This window comes from Agelaius phoeniceus, chromosome Z, assembly GCF_051311805.1.
Source record: "Agelaius phoeniceus isolate bAgePho1 chromosome Z, bAgePho1.hap1, whole genome shotgun sequence".
NCBI classification, from domain to species: domain Eukaryota; kingdom Metazoa; phylum Chordata; class Aves; order Passeriformes; family Icteridae; genus Agelaius; species Agelaius phoeniceus.
The window spans coordinates 82,267,533-82,282,059 of NC_135303.1; the positions used below are offsets into that span (position 1 = coordinate 82,267,533).

Here is a 14,527-nt window from a genome sequence, read left to right on the forward strand (position 1 = left end):
CAGAATATAAATTTACATCTGTGTATTGTACTTACCAGGCTGCTCCACTGGATTTTCTGAAATTGATTAAGGAACTGCAAAGCAAGAGATGAGAAGATGTGATATTTTATTCAGCATCTCACCTGGTATTTCTTGCATAATGGTGCATACTGGCAGCTCTTGGGAGTGGGTCTTGCTGCTCCAAGCCTAGAGGAGAGGTCTGTGCTTGGGGAAGTCATGTCAGTTTTGTAAAAGGTTTAAAAAAGGAATTTTGAAACATGCTGCAAAGGAGGAGGATAGCAGATTTACACATGAGCACACACAATATCACAAGTGGGAAGGCAGAAAACAGTTTTTCCTGAAACATATGAATCATCAATTTGCAGCTCCAGAATGACTACTTTATGCAAGATGCATAACTTTCAGGAATGTGTCAGTGAAGTGGAAAGTGACTGAAGGAATTACTGTGTCATAGAATACTTATTAGCAGATAACAGAATGAGCTGTACTATGTTGCCTAAATTCTTGCTGTTGTTTGACAGATGGAAAATAAACACATTAGAAATCTCCTGCAAGATCAGACCACTGTTTTGTGAAAGCATGTGAGCTGCCACTTCTCTGGGTGGCTTCAGTACCTTTCAAAGTTGTTGTATTAAGGGTGCTGGGGCTTGTGTCCTTCCTTAGTACTCTTTTAGTACCTCTTTTAGGCCTGTTTCTAAATGTATATAATCTCTTTTTTGAAGCTGTTGATACTGTTGCCTCAGAGTTCACTACCCACTTTGTAAAGCTGTACTCCTTAACCAGTTTAAATTCTATTTTAAAGTACTTGCCCAATTCCCCCTATGACTGGTGTTGTTTGATATGGTGATTAACAGTTCTACCTTTATCTGTTTCCTTCTTGTTTTTGTTTTACTTCATCATACAGCTTCTGCAGTTAAGAACTTTTTTGTATCTCCCAGATTTTTGCATCATCTCTTGTGAATGTTTTACTTTGTATTCATGTCTGTGCAGTTCTCTTAATTTCTCTACATCCTCCTTGAAACATCCTAAGGGATTTGAGGTGTGTCTGCACCAAGGACCTTACCTAGAAGAAAAATTATTTTTTCTTTGAAGGAAAAAGAAATATACTTTTTCCCTTGTTCTGAGTACCTTGGCTGGTGATTCCCATCATCTTCCTGCCTTATTTTGGCTGTGCATTGATTCCAGCAAACAGCAGCAACTCTGAGATCCTTATTTTTAGTTTTGTGTTCAGCATTCTGTAGTTGCCATTTAGAATTTTTTTTTTCCCATAAGGACGCAATTTTGTATTTTTTCTTAAGGGAAGATGACCTGGAAAACTTTCACCCATTCAGATTTGTGGACCACTTCTGGAATTTGATGCCATTGTCAAGGAACACAACTACTTTAGAGAAGCAAGATGTTATTTTATCACTTACAGAGATTGGCACTGCAAATTTCTTGTCCGAGGAATTGACAAAACTGTTCAATAAAATTAGTCCCCAAACATTTTTTGTGTGGACTCACTTTAAATGCTTCTTACTGAGAAGTGTTAGTTAAATGCCACCACTTGTTTCTCATCTTATAACAAGGTTTAAATTTATAAAGAACCTATCTTTCAGTTCATGGCAACTTATTTTCTCTACTAGCCTTTGATGTAGGACATTATCTGTAGCTTTCTGAAAACTGAGATACTTGCATCCACTGGTGCAACCAGTTTCCTTCCTAGTGCACCCAAAGAAGTCCAGGAGGTCCGTGAGACAGATTTTCCTGACACAGTTTTTCTCTTTGTTGGAATCCTATCAGTTGCTTAGCAATATTTTCCTGTTTGCTCATGTGCTGAGTGGGTTTGTGTTAATATCTCACCATGGCAGGGAGTCAGAGTTGGTGCTCTTGTTCTCAATATCTCCCCTGCACCCTTTTACCCTTTCAATTCTCCCTCTCTTGTGTTCACAGCTGAGCTTATATTTGGAGAATGCTTTACCCACCAGACTAAAGTATACTATGGAAAGTAATGAATTGAAAGGAAAGAGGGAGCAAGCGAAGCTTGACTGCAGTTTATTGGTGATTGCTCTGAAACAGAAGAGCTGCTTTGTGCTGGCAGTAAACAAAGGTTTACTGCCAAAGGCCCAGGTTCTTGGAATTACATTTACAATTTTAAAATACTTATTTGTATTTTTAGCAGACAGTGCACTTTTTGATAATTGTGGAGTTTCATGGTAGTTTGATAAATGCTGAACTGTGAAAAACCTGCTGCCTTTGACAAGGAGAGTAATTGCAAGGAAGATCAATATTTTATTGACTAAATTTTGAGGGGTGTAATTTTAGTAGGATTTGGTATTACTGATACCTAATTTTCAAAATCATGACCTGAGTCCTTTTGAGTCTATCTTAAAAATAGTAATTTTGAACTCTTTTTCTTTGTATTCTGGTCCTTTGTGTCATGGGATGTTTTTAGATGGTGCTAAGTGCTGGGAATGAATCTGAAGACAGTGTAGGCTAAATTCTGCCAATTCTGCCTCTACGAGTTTGCAATACACTACTAGTACTGCAAGTATTGGCAGTGCTGCTTGTTTGTAAAGGAACAGCTTAGGTCCCAGCCAGATGCCACACAGCATTTGCTTCACAGAATCACAGAACTGTTTAGGTTGGAGGAAACCTCTATGGCCATCGAGTCCGACCCTTAAACCAGCACTGCCAAGTCCATATCCCCACATGGATATCCCCACATATCCCCAAGTGCCACACTCACACAGCTCTAAAAAAACTCACAAAGTGACTTCACCACTTCCCTGGCAGCCCTTCTAATGCTTTGCAACCCTTTCCATGGACAAATTTTCCCTAATATCTGATCTAAATCTCCCCTAGTGCAACTCGAGGTCATTTCATCTCATTCTATCCCTTGTTACCTGGGAGAAGAGACCAGCCCCTCCCCTTCCACAAGCTCCTTTCAGTTGTAGAGAATGGAGCCTGTCCCGAGCCTCCTTTTCTCCAGGTTAAACACCCCCAGCTCCCTCAGCTGCTCCTCACCCTTTTGACATGAGTTGTATCTAAGGTACACTCTACACGCTTCAACAGGGGCATGATTTGGCAGGTACAGATTCCAAGTGTGCAAACCCACCATTTTCATAAAACCTTGGGGTTCATCAGATTACAGGAGAGAACCCTTCAAAGAGAGACAACTGAGACTAGAAGGCAGATTAGTACTGTGTGAAATCTGCTGTGTTGGCAGAATAGGCCTTACACACGAGGGAATGTTTTCGGAACTTTGGCACACATTTTCCCCAAGACACCTTCATCTTGCCTGAGAGGTGCTCAAAGAAAGCAGACACAATGAACACAAAAACCAAAGAATCAGTGTGAGAATGACAGTGTTACCCTAAACCTCTTAGAGGCTGTGTAAACAGAGGACAAGATGAACGAGTATATCCTTTATGTGAGTAAGCATAATAATAGTAATAATAACAGCAACAAGAAAGTTCTGCAGCTGAACAAATGTTAAATGTGGTGCTCAATACATTAAGTGCTGGGTTCAAATGATCATCAGAGCATTTAGCTTAATTTTTTTACTTGGATGCAGAATGTGCCTTGTAAGAAACATTTGCCACACGATGGCAGCATAATCCAGCGAGACAGAAAATTTGGCTGTCATTGCTGGGAAACCGCAGTTTTTAGGCGGCTGATTGCTGCAGAGCCTCAGTACATCTCAAAACGAAGTGCTGGCAGCCGCTGAATAGCTCCTTTGCACTGTGCGGGCTAAGTGGCACAGTGGGTTAGTACTGTCGGCTTTTTCTTCTGGAGACTCGGGCTTACATCCTGGACGAGCCTGCAAATGAAAGCAATTTGGGTGGTCTCATCCCAGTCCCCATTTGTGCCTATCACAAAACGACCGAGCAATTTGGCATGGCCAGGGGCTGCTGCCTGGGAGAGGAGCAGGACTGGAATAGGAGGGGGACTGCAGGTTACGAGCAAGGTGAACTGGAAGACCTGTGAAGGGAAGAATGGCAGTCACCATCTGCCAGTGTTACTACCATTATTCTGGATATATTTGCAAAGTAGGGCTTGAAATCCAACGCAGATCATTATTTTATCTTTCTCCCTTTGCTACTCATGGTGTTTTTGCCAGTGGAAGGAGCCAGGGAGCACTACATGATTTGGCCTGTTTTTAGGTATAATTATGAAGAATTAATTAATCTAATTTCTGTTTTGAAGAGAGGGTAGAGTAAATTCTTACATTCACCCAAGTAACTAGAGCACAGGAGATAGAAGTGCAAGAGTAGTACACAAAACTTCAGGGTCTGGATGATCCCTGAGATATGTCCCAGGTATCAGTGTCAGCCCCGTTGTACAGGCTCTCCACAATCTCAGTTCCTCTGGAACCCTGGTGCCAGGGCAATGCTGTTTCCATATTTCATTGGTCAGGAACCAAAACTCAGAAAGGCTGAGTCCTGTTGAAAACTGAGAATACTCCTGAGACATGAATCTGGGTATGTGAAGACCTATTGTGGGGGACCTCTTGATGGGGAAGCTGTGAAAACAATGAGTAAAGCCATGAGAGCAAGAGGGACAGATGGAAAGAGGAATGTGGTACTGTAGAAAATGGGAAACTGATTCAGATTCTGAAAAAGAAATGATGCAGAAAATGAACACAAGTTTAGGAGCCTGAGAAATAGTAACAATAGTGGACAAATATCAGAAGAGAGTTCATTTTTTATCATTTTAATCAAGTATCAAAGCTCTAAAAAAAGCTAATAGTACAATGAAGAATAAACTCTAAGTAATCGGGAAAACCAGAAAAATGTGCAGTGTCTGGAGAAAGGAAGTTGTAAAGAACAAAGAAAAAGCATGAATATAAAAATATACTGCTGAAAAATGCAGTTTTTGAGGCAAGTACTTGTGAAGCTGTGCCAACTTCTATAAATACAATTGGCTTTAAAGTGAGGAGATATTATAGAAAAGTTGAAACATTTCATTTTGGTATTTTCCTAACAAAATGATTCAATTTTATTTCCAAGGTCAGTTCATTTTACAGCTGAGTTTGTTTTAATTTAAAATAGAGTAAAAGCAATCTAAAACTGAGATAGTTTTTTCTAAGCAACAAAAAGTTGTTTCAATGATTCCCTGGAAGAATTATTCTCCCCAGTTTTTCAGTTCAATCACTGAAGTGAAAAATCAATTATTTGTGCAGCCCTAGTTGTGTAATGAGGCATGTTCAAGTGAAACTTTGATTAGGGATGCGGGTACTCCTGTCTTAAAATTTTGGAATTTTAGATATGTCTGTGTGTCTCAGAGACATCTGAGGAGCTGGGTGGGGGAAGTGGAAAAGGAAAGGGCTCATCAAGAAGGGTTATATCCCCTGACTACTGCTCTGTTATCTGTAGAAATCTTATTGCCTCTCTGATGCTGCAAATCTGAGTTTTCAGTTTTGCATGGACATGTGGAAGTCTTCTTCCGCCTTATCCATGCTTCCAGGATAAGCCAATCCCTTCAGAAAGCTGGAAATTCAAGCAGGTAGTGACCTCTCAGTTAATCTTAGAATTTTTGTCTTGTCCTGGGAAATGGCTGGTCACACCAGAACCAAGTCGGTCATGCACTGATATCCCAACTAGGACACTGTTGATCACATCAGAAGCAAGATACACTTTTCAGTACCATTTCTGTTGTAACTTTATTAAAACAAGCAAGGGTTAGCTGAAAAAAAATACCTTAAATTTCTGGTCTGTTGTGCCTGCATTGGAACACAAATGTCACTTGTGCGAATTCAGTCCTTCAGAAGAAATACTCTCCTGTGCCAGGAGTTCATTTTCCACATGCATAATCACTTTGCTTTTCATTGGCCACACACCATTACAGAGACATGAGTTCTTGCCTGAGAATGGCATTGCTGGTTTGTTCTGCAACTTCTAAATGAAAATATTGCTGAAAAATTATGGAACACCAGAGATCTCACATCGGCATGAGGGCACGGCAGAGTAAGCAAGGCCACTGTGCCACCAACATCTCCAAGTGAGATGCTGGAGCATGGCCAGAGAAGGGCGGTGGAGCTGGGGAAGGGTCTGGAGGTCAAGTCATGTGAAGAGTGTCTGAGGGAGCTGGGAGTGTTTAACCAGAGAAGAGGAAGCTCAAGGGGAATCTTATCACTCTCTGCAACTCCCTGAAAGGTGAGTGTAGCCAGGCAGGGTTGTCTCTCCTCCCAAGTGACAAGTGACAGAATGAGAGGAAATGAGAGGAAGCTGAGGCAGGGGATGTTCAGGTTGGGCATCAGGAAATATTTATTTCTTTACAGAAAAGGTTGTCAAGTATTGGAACAGGCTGCCCAGGGAGGTGTTGGAGTCATCATCCCTACAGGTGCTCAGGAAAAGGATGGACATGGCACTCAGTACCATGGTCTAGTTGACAAAATATTGATCAGTCAAAGGCTGGACTCAATGGTCTTGGAGGTATTTTCCAACCTAAATGATTCTGTGATACACTAGCCCTCTTTCTTTACACTCTTTCCATCATGACAGTAGTTCCAGAGACACAAATATACCTACCTGGATCGGGTGAATGAAAATGCATGTAACTAGAAATAAAATTGTTAAAGGTAATGTTCATGCGCCCTGTAACACCATGCCTTCTCTGAACCTTTTTCATCTCCAATTTTTTTCACAAAATTTGTTTACACTTAAAACACCACAGATGTATTCATAGAGGTCATTGTTTGGTGTTTTGCTGAAGTGTGTTCAGGAAGGCAGGACTTCTCCCAGCTGTCTCCATTTGCTCCAAACAACACAACTTCCCAGATGCAAGTGGTTCAGCTTGTATCTTTTGTACCTTTTCAGTGCCTCTGATGAGATATTCACTTCCATTAGATGATAACTGCTAGCTGAAGGTTTTGCCAATGAACTCAGTATCATAAACCACTTTCATGGGCATAATAGTGGATTGTCTATGAAGGTTGTAATGTTATAAAGCTGAATTTGGGGTTTGAATCATCCAATTATGCTTGTTGTTGTTGTTGTTGTTATTGTTGGCTTGTGTTATTGTGGGTTTTTTAGTTTTCTGGGTTTTTTTACATTTTTCAGATATTAATACACATTTATAAACTTGAATTTGAATGAACTTTGGTGGGGTAAACCCTGGTTCCTTTAATTCTTAATGTTTCTGCCTCCCACCGTTTACTTCTTTATTTTTGATCATGAAACTAAGTAAGTATTTGTAGTGAAGAAGCCCTATTCGAAGCCCTGTTGTACAGGGCCTGTAATTCCTGAAATCCCATACTATGAGTTCCTCATCTCTGGGTTTGTGCAAAGCTTGTATTACAGAGCCTTTGAAAGAAGTCTAAATCACAATAAGAGCAGTAATGTAAAACTATTTTTATTGAAAATACATCTACAAAGTAATGTTTCTCAATCCACTCTGGGTGCATACCAATGCAGAACCAGTGAGGGATGGGGAAGGGAATCTTTCTATAATACCTGATTTCCATAAGAAACAAAGTTAGTATAAAAAAGATCACATTCTTTGTGACACAATTCATTTTTCTCAGCTGATGTCATAGAAAGACAGCCTTTTACATTGTCTTTGCAATGTATTTCCAAACAAAATCTTAACAAAAAATTTAAAATGTTATGCCATAAATTCTACAGTTAATGTTTATACACACATTCTGAATACAGTATCTATATAAAAATATCTCTAATTATATATCAGAAAATGCCTGTCTGTATCCTAGATTTGCATTCTGTTAGCAAAAAAATAAACCAAAACAAAACCAAAAATGAAAAAAAAAACAACCCATATTTTCTTTCTGTCATTCATTCAGAGATTCATTTAGAGCTTTCTTGGTTTGATGCTCAGTAACCTATATTAAACCCTGCTCACTTCATTCACTTGAGAGTTCTTGCTCGTATTTTCTGAATTACTCAGCTGGAGAAGATTGACAGGAATTTTCAGTCCCAAAAAACCAATCTTGCCAGGGGAAAGGTTTGTCTTTGACCAGCATGCTAACATTTCCACCACAGTTACTTGTACACCTTATTGATAGACTTTAAGTGACAAAGGCAACATATTGAATGTCTTTTGAATGTCAGCTGGGACAATGCAAAGGGATCCTTCATTTCTGTCATCAGAATTATTTTGGCAAGGGGGCAAATAAAGAAGAAAGCTGAATATTTCCATAAAACAGATCATTGAAAATTATTGTGCCTGTGCATTTATTATTTTTCTTGCTCCCAACTGCATCTTCATTATAAAACTTTCTGGTTTAACCTCTCTAATAATGCAAGGAAAAAGGAAAAAGTACATAATTTGTATTTCTAGAAAAGGACTTTTTCAGGGAATAATCTTGAGCAAAAGAGCCACTGTATTACAAGTGCATTGTTTTCTTTTTTTTATTCTTTCCTTATATATTGCCTGAAATTTGCCTACAATATTTCATTTTAAAAATCCTTTCTAATTAAAATTTCAACATATATTATTGTATTTATTATTTTTCAATTTTCATATCTTTTCCTAATAAAATATGAAAACATCCATTAATTTTATTTTCTAAAGGCTTTTATCTTCTTTTTCAGGTGCTACTGGTAAACTCTCTAGGAATTAAAAAATTCACATTAAGACAGGGAGCCTTCTCCAGATGGCAAAATGTAAATCCAGTTCATACCTCTATAATTTATTAGTGGATCATGAATTTGGGAGGTTTCCAATCAGAAAACCTCTGCTGGTCTCAGGGATTCAGATTCAGAATGCAGCCCATTTAGGAGCTGAACATCTCACCCTCTGCACCTTCTGTAGAAGGCTGGCATTGCCTTCTTATAATTGCTTATTAAGTAGCTCATTAGTGCATCCAGAGCGTGCAAATTTTTCATCCAGAGATGAAGACACATTTTCTGTCCCAGACGAGGGCCTTGCTCCTACAAACACACACACAGATTGTTTAACTGGGTTGTGATGTTGAAATTAAGGGAGCAAATCCAGATTGGAAGTACATACATGCATATGTAAATGTTTGTGAGTCAGTGGGAGCCAACTAGGCTAAATTTTTATAAAGATCAGCTGAATCTAATTCAAAAAACTGTCTAGATAAAATAACTTTCTCAGAAATATTTCATCTCAGCTGGTAAAAGTGCTGATTTGGGGGTATTTTCTTTTCTTTATTTATATATCTTCCCCCTTTTTATCCCCTCAATTAATCTCCTGCTTTTTATTTTCCTGCTACTATTTGAACAATAATATAACACTAGAGAAAAAAAAATCAGATAAAATAGCAAAAGTCCTGTTAATTTACTTAGCTGGATGCAGTTATCAAGTTAGAAGGGTCGATTGTGTGTTTATAGATGTTAGGAATTTTGCAACAGGTATTTAAAAAAATAAAACCATTTTCAGGCTCTGTTATCTGTTTTTACTTTCCAGTTCATAAAAAAAAAAAAAAAAGAAAAAAAAAAGATTCACAGGACTGAGTAACATATACACAATCTCTTTTTTTATCCCCAGTTAGCATATGTCTAGCAGGACCAGTGTTGTTGCCTGTTAATTTTTTTTAAGTGGGAAGCCAACATATACCATGATCGCTGCTAGTTTGGAATATATTTTCATTAATTCTTTCCAGTGCGAGCATAAAGGGAGAAATCAAGGAATGGATGAAGTTGGTGAATTCAAGATATAAATCGCCGGAAAAAGTGTGTGTTTTCCCACACTTGTGGTGTTGAACTCACGCTTTCTCTAGCCTACATCTTGGTTTCACTATCTATTGGTTTCTCATTCTCATTTTCTTGTGAGATCAGTTGGTATGGTTTCTTCATTTCATTCTCCTCTATCACGGAATTGCCCATCTCAGCATCCCTGTTCTTCAGCTCGTGCCGTGATAAATGTTCAACAATTCCTGCTCCAATGGAGTCTCCCAAGACGTTGGTAGTGGTACGAAGACGATCCCTAGGGAAAAAGGCAGTGAGTGACTCCATCCCTTGCTCAGGGAAGCAAGCAGACTAGGTGCTAGAATGGCCCTCGAATGGGTACCAGGTGAATCACCTCTTTTATATACATTTGCTTACCTGAACTTTTAATGCCATGATTTCTTCTACAGACATTTACAAATACAGTGGGACGTGGAGTCACAAAGTGTGTTAATACTCCTAGCAACTTCACAGCAAGAGATGATCATGTGGTGAGGATGGCAAAGGGAGCATATGGCTTCTTGGAGGCATTTTGATACTCTTGGGTATCAAGAGTTTGGGTTTATATCCTCTAAACATGTAAGCCAGCAAGAATTTACCTTATTAGTCTTTACCTTGTTTTACCTTTACCTTGTTTTACCTTGACCTTGTTTGTCTCCTCACCATAAAATATGATATATAATTCAGGGTGGAATTGTGCAGGAATGACTCAAATTAAAACAAAAAGCCATCTCTCTCAGAGGGCTGTGCCCAGCAGTTGCAGAAGGCAGCTTGACAAGGAGTGACTGGCAGTGTCACTAGGAAAGCACCCACCAACATCAGGTGGTTGGATAACCATTTGAAGGCATTATGTTCTGATAAGAACACAGGGAACTTCTTCCAGGGATCACTTGAGAAGATTGAAAGGTAAAAGCCCCCAGAAAGGCTAAATAATAGCTGTTAGATGAAATAGAGGTTGGAAAAAGATTTCCTTTCATTTATTTCTGGGACCTAGGTATATGTATTTAAAGGTGCCTGTCATCTACAGATAGATGAATGGAAAAACTGAGGGGCAATACTTTGTGCTGTCAACTACACTATTTTTAGTTTCTGCTTTCATGGGGTAGACAGATGAACCTTTCCTAGATTAGATAGTCAGAAAGGCTGTAAGGAATTGGATCTGATTCAGTTCTGAGTCTGATTTAGTGAAAAGTTTTCATTGTCATACTACAAAAATAAAAGAATTAAGCAATTCTTTGCTTATTTAATTACAGTGTATCTGAAAGTTTTCTTAGTGTCTGAACAATACAGGCTTCCATGTAAAATTTGCATGCAAAAGGAACCATAATTAAGCAATACCCCTCACCATCTGCTCTAAGAAAATACCTTACTAGCAAGAAATAGTGATTCTTTTTAACACTTGTTTCCAACTGCCCTCCAGAGCAAAACAGTGTAGTATAGCCACAATGTGCCTGGCTATTTCACTTCCAAATATGGTGTAAGCCTTAATAACAATAAGTTATACTTACAAGAACCAGTCCACTTAAACTTACTTAACAATAAATAATACTTACAAGAACCAGTCCACTGCGATGATAAGAGTGATATCATCTGTAGGCAAACCTACTGATGTGAGAACAATGACCATGGTGACCAGTCCAGCTTGAGGAATGCCTGCAGCCCCAATACTGGCAGCTGTAGCAGTGATGCTGTGCAAAAAGATGGCAAGAACAGTTAACTGATTTCTGCAATTAAACTGTAATAAAAGCTCTCCTTATCATCTGTCAAACTATAAAACGAGATATAAAGCAAGAAGGCATTTACTCAGCATTAAATAAAAAGATGAGCCTAGTCCCTTATCTGAACACCCTGTAGCTGCAGGGGACTATGACCCTCGATCCAAAGTGTTTCACTAAATCTCTATCCAGAAACCTTGAAACATAATTTTGTTAGTGATAAATTCCCAGCTAGATGCCAAGGGCCAGAAAAAACCATTATAGTTACATGTCCCCACCCACTGAAAAAACTCTCTCCACAAGCTCAAACGTGTTAAAAGAAAAGTTGAGGAGGTAGTTCTGTCCTGGCAGACCTAACACATGAACTTTGCTCTCTGTCCATCTCAGAATAACTTCATGCCAGGTGAAGTCTCTGTGCTCCAGCAGGTGCTGTTCTGGCATCAGAAAACAGAAAGCTGCCAGAAACCCTGAGTCATACAGTCCAGTGACTTCATAGAAATATCCTTGTTCACACCTGGTACAGGGGGAAGTTGTTTTCTCAGGTGGTTTGCCAGGGAGCAGCCCTAGTATTAATGAATGTGAAACAATTTCCTTGGAGGGTGAAGGCAGAGTTTTGCCTTAGGTTAATGAATATTGAAATAAAGTGGTGGGTTTTATGGAGCACTATATCTGAACTTTCAGTGCTCCTATGTGATAGATATGTGTCTTTGTCCCACAATGCCCACTTGACCCCTTGCTGATTTTCCTTTCTTCTGCACAAATACCCATCACTCTTTTTCCTTAAATTGTGATAAACAAAATGAAATTAAAGCAGATCAGTTATTATTGAACGCTATAAGTAGTGGGTTGTTTGCTGTTATATTTCAAACAAGGGTTGTGTGCATGAAAACATAACCTGTGTTCACCATTTCCATCAGATGATGTAATAAAATTGTATTACTGCTCCTTACACAGCTAGCCCTGATAGTCTTCTGAAAACAGGAAAACACTTCCTCCTCTAGCATTAACGCTGTGATGGCTTTATGCTCCAGCTTTGTACATGCATTATAAACTATTTGGTACTCATTATAAGTCTGTAGGTCCCAACAGCTGCATGAGCTCTTAAGAAAGAAAAAATTGAAACTAATTAGATTTTTTACTTGTCTTTAAAGTAGTAACAGGTGCATCATGTTAAAGTTTTGCTAAAAGTTTATCTATATGAGAATATGTGCTGGAGGTCCGTCTGTGTGAAGATGTAAATTACTGATAATATGATAATGTAGCAGTTCATTTTTTAAGTTCTAGACATTTTGGTTAATCCCACTTAAACCGGGAAGGGGTCATCACAAAGGCACATTTATTAAATGTAGGTGACAGTGGTTTCCATACCTGATTGTGATAATCTGTCCAAAGTTCAGATCAAAGTTGTTGACCTGTGCAATGAAAATTGCAGCCAAAGCCTCATATAAAGCAGTTCCATCCATATTAATAGTAGCACCAACTGGGAGTACAAATCTTGTAACTCGTTTGTCCACGCCATTTATTTCTTCTAGACACTTAAATGTAACAGGCAGTGTTGCAGAACTGAAACAGAAAGAAAAAAGATAATATATAATATAAATTCTGTAAAGAGGGAAAGAGAAGAATGTCACATTATAATCACAAGATGGTTTTGTCTTAGTTTTTATGTGATCTACCAGAATACCAGAATAGGGTTTCTTTTTTAATGCAAATACTGAATTTAAGCATTTCTAATGGTGAAGGTTCTCCTAATGCTCTTGGAATCCTTTTCCAACTGTTAATTACTACTATTTTCTATGTAATCCCTAATCTGAATGATTCTAAGTTTAGTGTTCCATCACAAGGCTCTTCAGACAGGCACGGGAATCTATCTAAAATTCCTGCTTCTCAGGTTTAAGTCATGGAGCTGTGCTTGAATCATCTCTAAGCATTGTTTTCTTGAAGGTATACCAATTGGACTATTCAAACCTTCAGTAACAAGCCTGTTTTCTCTGCTGGTTTGTGGGCTCTCCTGCAAAAGGTATTTTGATTGATTGATTATTTTCCCATCTATGGGCTAACACCAGTAGGCAGCTAGGCACTGAATAGTCACTTATTTGCCTCCACACCTTGATGGGACAGGCAAAACAGAAAGGAACAGTAAGAACAAGAAAATGGAGGGGTTGAGAATAAAAATGTTTAGTAAGTGTGGGAGAAGTTTGAAAGAAGAGCAGAAGAAAATAAAACAATGCAAGTGATAATTAGGCACCACTCCCACAGATGGACCAATGGCCAGCCTTCCTGAAATCCTTTCTCCCCTGTCATTGCTGACTATGATGTATGTACATGGAATATCTATTTACTTACTTTGGTTCATCTGTCTGGCCCTGTGCCCTCCCAACCCACTGTGGACCCCTCAACTCACTGTGGGGGCAGAATGAGAGTCAGAGAAGATCTTGATGCTGTAAAAATACTTAGCAACACCTAAAATGTCAACATGTGATCATTGTTGTTTTGGCTAAAAATATAAAACTTGGCAATATATGAGTAGCTATGAAGAAAGTTAACTACATGTCTTGGATGTCTTCATCTGATCACAATAAAGTAAAGAGGTTTTCCAAGACACAGCAATTCAGGTTACTTGATCCCACTGAAACTTTCATTGCTAAATACTCAGCAGACTTTCAAGTCTTTGAAAACTCTATCAATATTGATAAAATACTGACCAAAAATAAAGAGGGGTTGTGGAAAATTGTGTTAGAAAAATATTTTTGCTGACAGTCATCTTACAGTTGAATTCTAAATGGTTTTTTAATCCACTTGCAGTATAGTATGCTGTCTTGCATCAGCCTAGGTTTTTACTTCAAAATAATCTCAAACACCAAGGACTTGAATTTAGCATCACAGAATATCTGACTGAAACCTCCTATCTCGAGGACACTTTTTAAAAATCTACCAAAATGGCTGCTGTTTTATGAAAGGTCAAATGGTGTTGAAATGTATACTTTATTGTAATGTTTCTTTCTGTCATAGATGCAAACAGTTTTTAAAACTCATATGACATAACTGATCGCCTGCAAGAGCAAAAGTGGCATTTCTGTTGTAGGTTCTGTATCCATAATTGGCTATCAGGATTTTGGGCACAAAATGTCAGCTGTCAATAGGAATCCCCTCATGACTTTTCTGTTTGCTGCTCCATTT

At 38.6% G+C, this 14,527-nt stretch overlaps 1 protein-coding gene across 1 annotated transcript in view; it reads right to left on the reverse strand.

The window, feature by feature from the left end:
* Positions 1-7,319: 7,319 nt before the first annotated feature.
* Positions 7,320-14,527, reverse strand: part of SLC1A3 (solute carrier family 1 member 3) — a 65,417-nt gene continuing 58,209 nt past the window's right edge. The window contains exons 8-10 of the mRNA XM_054652339.2: positions 12,716-12,910; positions 11,186-11,320; positions 7,320-9,891 (exon numbers count right to left, since the gene is read on the reverse strand). Of these exons, the coding sequence (XP_054508314.1) occupies positions 9,687-9,891; positions 11,186-11,320; positions 12,716-12,910 (535 nt within the window). The 3' untranslated portion in view covers positions 7,320-9,686. The remainder of the gene's footprint in view (positions 9,892-11,185; positions 11,321-12,715; positions 12,911-14,527) is intronic.